The sequence below is a fragment of the Ascidia mentula genome, chromosome 6 (assembly GCF_947561715.1).
Source record: "Ascidia mentula chromosome 6, kaAscMent1.1, whole genome shotgun sequence".
Lineage (NCBI taxonomy): Eukaryota > Metazoa > Chordata > Ascidiacea > Phlebobranchia > Ascidiidae > Ascidia > Ascidia mentula.
This window is the reverse complement of record NC_138571.1, coordinates 10,498,227-10,504,533: the sequence shown is the minus strand read 5'-3', so window position 1 is coordinate 10,504,533 and position 6,307 is coordinate 10,498,227. Positions and strand designations below refer to the sequence as shown.

General features: G+C 38.6%; 1 protein-coding gene across 1 annotated transcript; it reads right to left on the bottom strand.

Annotated features, from left to right (window-relative positions):
- Nucleotides 1-1,969: 1,969 nt before the first annotated feature.
- LOC145906104 (uncharacterized) lies at nt 1,970-5,782 on the bottom strand. The gene is made up of 2 exons (XM_082993489.1): nt 5,689-5,782; nt 1,970-5,541 (listed from the first exon to the last, which is right to left on the bottom strand). Exons 1-2 carry the CDS (start codon nt 5,780-5,782, stop codon nt 1,970-1,972), a joined length of 3,666 nt encoding a protein of 1,221 aa, XP_082849615.1.
- Nucleotides 5,783-6,307: the final 525 nt, after the last annotated feature.

Below are 6,307 nucleotides of genomic sequence, written 5' to 3'. Positions count from 1 at the left end.
ATTTGGGTTACCATGGGGATTTGGGTTTCCACGGGAGTGGAATTGACCAGAAACTCACGCGTCAATCTTTCAAAAACATTCTTAACTATGGGCCTTCAAACTGTTTTTCGAAAAATGCGTACCAAGGATGATAAAACTACTTCGGAGTTTTTGGATGTGTGGCAAGTGCCGTGCAGCGAGTCAAACTTTGAGTTTGTAACCATAGACTTCATCAAAGGTACAACAAAAGAACGCTGTTTACTCCGCCGAACGTCATACCACCCCAGACATGTTTAAAAGTCGATTTTCCTCAGTGAAGCATGCCGCATGCGCCTCCTCAACCAAAGACAGGACCACACATACAAAGCCTTAAACGACTTGAGGACAAATGCAGGAAATCGGGCTTCTCCAAGAAAGCCATTGATACGAGTATCGCAGAGGCACGAACGTGGTCAACACCCTTCCGCAACTCCACCGACAAGATTAAAGATAAAATAAGCAGCCAGGTCCAAGTGTTTACAAACGACCCCCCTCTTTGGGAAAAATTTTAACAAATTACCGGAAGCTGGCGCTGCAGACGGTCTGCAACGACCCTCCTGTTATACCCTTATGGGTGCGCATTGTGCGGACACAATGGTAATCGTGTATGTATCCATGGTTAACGAAACGTCAACATTACCAACAAAAGCAGGCAAACAATAAACGATGCAATAACCTAACGTGTGCGATTTTCGGCATTTATGTTGCGACCTGCACAACATGTCATGAACAATACGTTGGCCAAACAAAACATACACGTTCAACAACATGGGCACAACACCAACATATTGTATTTAGTCAAAGGCAAGTTGGGAGGCAACGGCAAGACGACTCTGCGCCACCATTTTGCAAACGCGCACCTACTGGCAGGAACGCGCCTAAGCTTTTCAAGTTGTTTTTCGGTGGTATTTGTGGAACAGCCAATGGCCAAAAGGCTGGATGTATGCGAAGCCATGTGGCTAAACCGCACCCAAGCCTCAATAAACATCCAAATGATTCTCCCCGAATTCGTTAGTAGTTGCTGGCAGTTTTGTTTGGTGTTGTGTTTTTTGGATGGAGAACATCTTTTAGCAACTGCTTTTAATGTTGTTTAATGACGTCGTGCGCTCGTGCTGCGGGTCGTTATTATTTTTTCGTAAAAACTTAGACAAAGTACTACACTGTATTGCTGTATTTAATCACCCCTAAGCTTGTTTTTGATCAACTGCAGGTGACATGTGTTTGTTTGATTTCTGCTAATCTCGCAATAGTGTTTTATTTGTCTTCTGTATCATTTTTCAGTTACCACATTTCCTACATTTCTCACGAATACAAAAAACTTGACGAGAATATGGTGGTCTAAGGAAAAGAAATTTGTGCGTTTTAGACAGACTGCCATTGAGATATTTATTTTATCTTATGTGGCAGACAGACGGCCTTCCTATAGTGTTACACCGCTGCTGCAACAGAAAGCCCACACATTACGGGTTGTAGTTGTTTCTATATGTTGCTTGATGGTTGGGAAGTCCTGGGCTTCATTTGCCTGCTACATCTTTCGTTATATACTGGAATTGATTGTTTTTACAGTGTTTTTTCTCTGTTACAAAACAATGTAAGTTACATACAAGTAACTAGTAGTATTACCAAAAGAATGATAAAATATTTACGAATTCGGGGAAAGTTATTTTACAATACAGTAACTAAACCAAATCAAAAGAACAGACAATATTGGATCGGAATAAAAGTTTGCAACGTTTGTTAAGTATGACGTTCGCTAAATCGATATCAACATATTTTAGACAAAACTGAAACAAAATTTCTAAAAACGTAGTTTGGAATTTCTGAATCTCAAACGGTTGTCAGGTTTGTTGTTGTTTAAATCTCGGTCACAATAACACATTCATGACGTAACTGTGCACAGAAGGTTCATTATGTTCAAACCAAAAATAATAAGGATAAAACCTTCCACTCATCATTCAACAATCTCAATTACTCTATCACCATCCTGCTCCGCACGTGGGTTGTATCTAACGCTTAATTCAGACGAACGACTCCTTGATGTACGTGATGATGATATTTTGGAAAAGATCCATTCTTTTATCTTCGACAATAGCTCCTCTAATGATTTGGAGTAGAGCAAGGGGTTAAGGGCGCTGTTGATAGGAAGCAACATACAAGCACTCAGCACATAAGAATCTCCTGGCATCTTCATTCCTCCAAAACTCAAAAATCCCATGAAACAAATTGGAAACCAGCAACAAAAGTCGGTCAAAATCAACCTGGTGATTCTCTTCTGCATCTGGGAGCTGACGTCATTTCTTCTGGAGCCTCTCATGCGGTTGCTTCGCTTGTAAACAAGAAAATTAGCAACCACCATGTAGATAAACATGAGGAAGTTAAGTGTAATAAGAAATGTTGAATATTCCCAAGCAAACTCATTGGTTGTTGCAAACAAATGTGGCATACAGACGCTCGTTCCACCATAATATCCAAACTCTCTTTTGATAGAATTACGTGGAAAAGTGTTTTCAATTGTGCGCTTAACATCGTACCAAGACTCTGGCTCTGATGCCGGAATTCTTTCCGCAAGTAACATCATGTTTTCTCTTGACACGAAATCTGTTTCATAAAAGTTATTTGGAAACCAAACATCAGTTACAAAGTACTCAGAAATTGGGTGAAGCAAAGGAACGGTTGCCATCAAAATAGCTAATATCCAACAAGACAATTCAGCAATTAAAGTTTTAGTCACACCGACATATCGCACGTGGAAAGGTTTATAGGCCGATATCAGGCGAAATGTTGTCATAGCTGTCATTGTGAGTGCTGATGCTTCTGATGATACCAGTTCAAGTGCCCCAAGTCCTGAGCACAAGCTACTTGATCTCCATTCTTTATCAAACAAACAATAAGATCCAGAATATCTGTTAGCTTGTATTATGATTGCCAGTAGATAAACTCCCATGAGAAGGTCAGAAACGCATAGATTAAGAACAAAAACGCTTGTATTAATATACAAATTGTTATTTTTATTGACTTTAATCAAATCAAGTGTGGTTGTAACAAATACAAATGAATTCCCTCCCATTGCTAAGATGCCTGTCACCCAGAAGATACATCGATAAATTGGATTTGCGATCATTTCGTTGACATCTGCAAAAGCGTTTCTATCCAAATTAACACATTCGTCACTTCCGTCTGAGCAGTCATTAATTCCGTTCTGTATAAGCCCTATTTCAACGGATAAAGGATCTTTGTTGGTGCAATAAAACCTGGTATTTTCACAGCGACACCTGCTTTCATCAGATTCGTCGTCACAATCAATTATTCCGTCACAAACATGATCTCTATGCATGGAATTTTTTCCTTTACTTCTGCAGTAGTAGCGGGTATTGTTACAAAGATTTAGAAATTCATCTGATTTGTCGTCACAATCATTTATTCCATCACAGACTCTTTGGTTATCTATGTTAATTTCTCCATTGCTAAAACACTTAAACCTGTTGGGACAAAAACGTTCGCCGATAACTCCGATACCGTCTTTGACAGATCCATCACACCACAAAGGATAGTATGGTTCAGCCATCCCTTCAAATGTAGAATCATACGATGTAAACAATTGCGTCATAACTGTAACGCACAACGAATCATTGCCCATATTTTTTGGTGCGAAAATTCTGCCATCTGCTATACATTCACTTTGCACTGATGCCGTGGCGGTTGAACAATATTTTGTGTTAGTTTGGTTGACGCATTTTACACTTGTGTTACACAACACCTTATCTTGGTTCACACATGTAGAACTATCCTTACAATGCATTTGGTTGTGTGCACAATCTCCTACTATATCGCGACACAATGTTTGATTTTTACACAAACATTCATCTGACATATCGAAGCAATCCACCACACCGTCACAGACTTGCTGGCTTGAAACTACCATTTTTCCGTCCAAACACTGGAAACATCTGAACTGTCCATTGAGGAAACAAATATCTGAACTGTCAGAACATTGAGCCACTGAATCGTAGACGTTGGTTTGCGGTAAAACGCAAACACCTTTTCTTGTTGACCCAGAACATTTAAACCCAAACCCATGACAAATTTCGTCACTTTTGTCCTTGCAGCCATAAACAGCTTGCATGTCACAAAAGTATTCACTTGCAATAAGTTGTTGATTTTCACAGAAAAAAACGTTTTTGCAGGATTCACTGCATGTTGAAATTGTACAAATCGCTTGATCAACTTCACAATTATGAACATCAGTTGCGCACGTTTGACTGAAAACTTCATTGCACGTAATATTAGCATTAGTATGTATGAGATTTCTGGCATCCTTTTCACTTGGGCATTTTAGAGCCATCAAATAACAAGATTGACACGTAATGTTGAAAAATGAGCAAATTTCGTCAGTTTTATCAACACAATCTACGAAGGTATCATTTATCCAGTTAAAAGGTATACATCTTCCGTTTGACGAGCATTGTGTGTTATTTGTCCTACATGGACATCTGGCGGAAGTACTAGAGCAGTTACAGCTAGAATGTGTCTCATCACTTCCATCAATGCAGTCAGCTTTTCCGTCACACAACAAAAATCGGTCAATGCTATTTGAATCCATTCCAAGGCACGGTTTTACTCCAACACAAGAACACTCAAATTTACCTTCATACGTGCAGTTAACCTCATCACTCCAATCTCCGCAGTTATTATTTCTATCGCATTGCAAAGATTTTCTGATGCAGCCAGCACTCCAAGACGAGCAATTTTTGTGTTTGTAACACGCACACACAAATCTACCAGCTGGACATAATGTGCAGTTAAGCTCATCACTCCAATCTCCACAGTCATTAAATCCATCGCATTGTACTGATTTATTGAACCAACCAATTCTTGACATACAGTTTTTAGTCTTGTAACATGAACACTCAAATCTATCAGCTGAACATGTACACTTAACCTCATCGCTCCAATCTCCACAGTCATTCAATCCATCGCATTGTATTGATTTAACGAACCAACCAGTTCCTGACGTACAGTTTTTAGTCTTGTAACATGAACACTCAAATATATCAGCTGGACATGTGCAGTTAACCTCATCGCTCCAATCTCCACAGTTATTCCATCCATCGCATTGCAAAAAATTATAGATACAACCACCAAATAGCGAGAAGCAATTTTTAGTTTTGTAACATGGACACTCAAACTTATCAGCTGGACATGTGCAGTTACCTTCATCACTGCCGTCTAAACAATTCATTCTTCCATCACATTGGTCATTTATTTTCAAACATCCATTACTTCCGGGACATGTTGTTGTAAAACAATCGCACTGAAATCTTTTATCAGGACAAACATCACTTAACTCATCACTCCAATCCCCACAGTTGTTTTGTTCGTCATTAACTTGCGACCACTCAATACATCCAGGTTGATTCATTCCGACTTTACCGATCTTATGATAAGCACATTCGAACATGGCCGAGGGACAAGTGCACTTTGAGTCAGGATATGGGATTTCACAAACCGGTAGATTTTCATCTTCTGTTAAAATAGTTTAAAGTTTTTGAATTGTTGTGAAATTTAAAACAAAGCATAAATGTTGGTTGTGTTCATTTATCAGAAATTACTTAAACAACAATTATTGATAAAAATACAACGAACATTTGTTAATTTTAAAGCAACACTTACTTGTGATAGGAAGAGGGGCCAAACTTGTGTCCTCACCCGGACATTCACCTTCCGCCCATCCGATTAACACAAACATCAGCAACAATTTCAGCATTATAAACGATTTCTATACTTCGACTGCAGATTAACATAAGATTTCATCAACCATTATTTAAATGCTATCCTCTATCCAACGATGTGTAAAATTACTTTAAAGAAGCATTGGGAAATAACAAAAAATATCAAGAGGGGAGAGATGCTTAAGTCCATATTTGTTTATTTTAAGCGCTAGAAAGATGTCCATGTGTGCATTCAAAACATCATTTTGCTACAAACTGGCAAACAAAATTCCAAATCCATTATAATATCAAAGTCTTTTAAGAATGAGATTTGTGACCAGGTTTTTATTTCGTAATTTTTGACACAGAATTTCAGCTTTTCAAGTTTGAATGGTTTTGGAGGATTAAGGGATAATTAAAGATTATTTGTATAAATCTATGTCAAAGCCGGGCATCAACAGACAAAATAAAGAAAATGGTTTAGGATTCCAACAGCGTTTGCATGAACAATTAACGCGATTTCGAATGTGCTTCGCTCAAAAGGACGTGTCAATTATTACCAATTCTGCAGCAATTGCAAA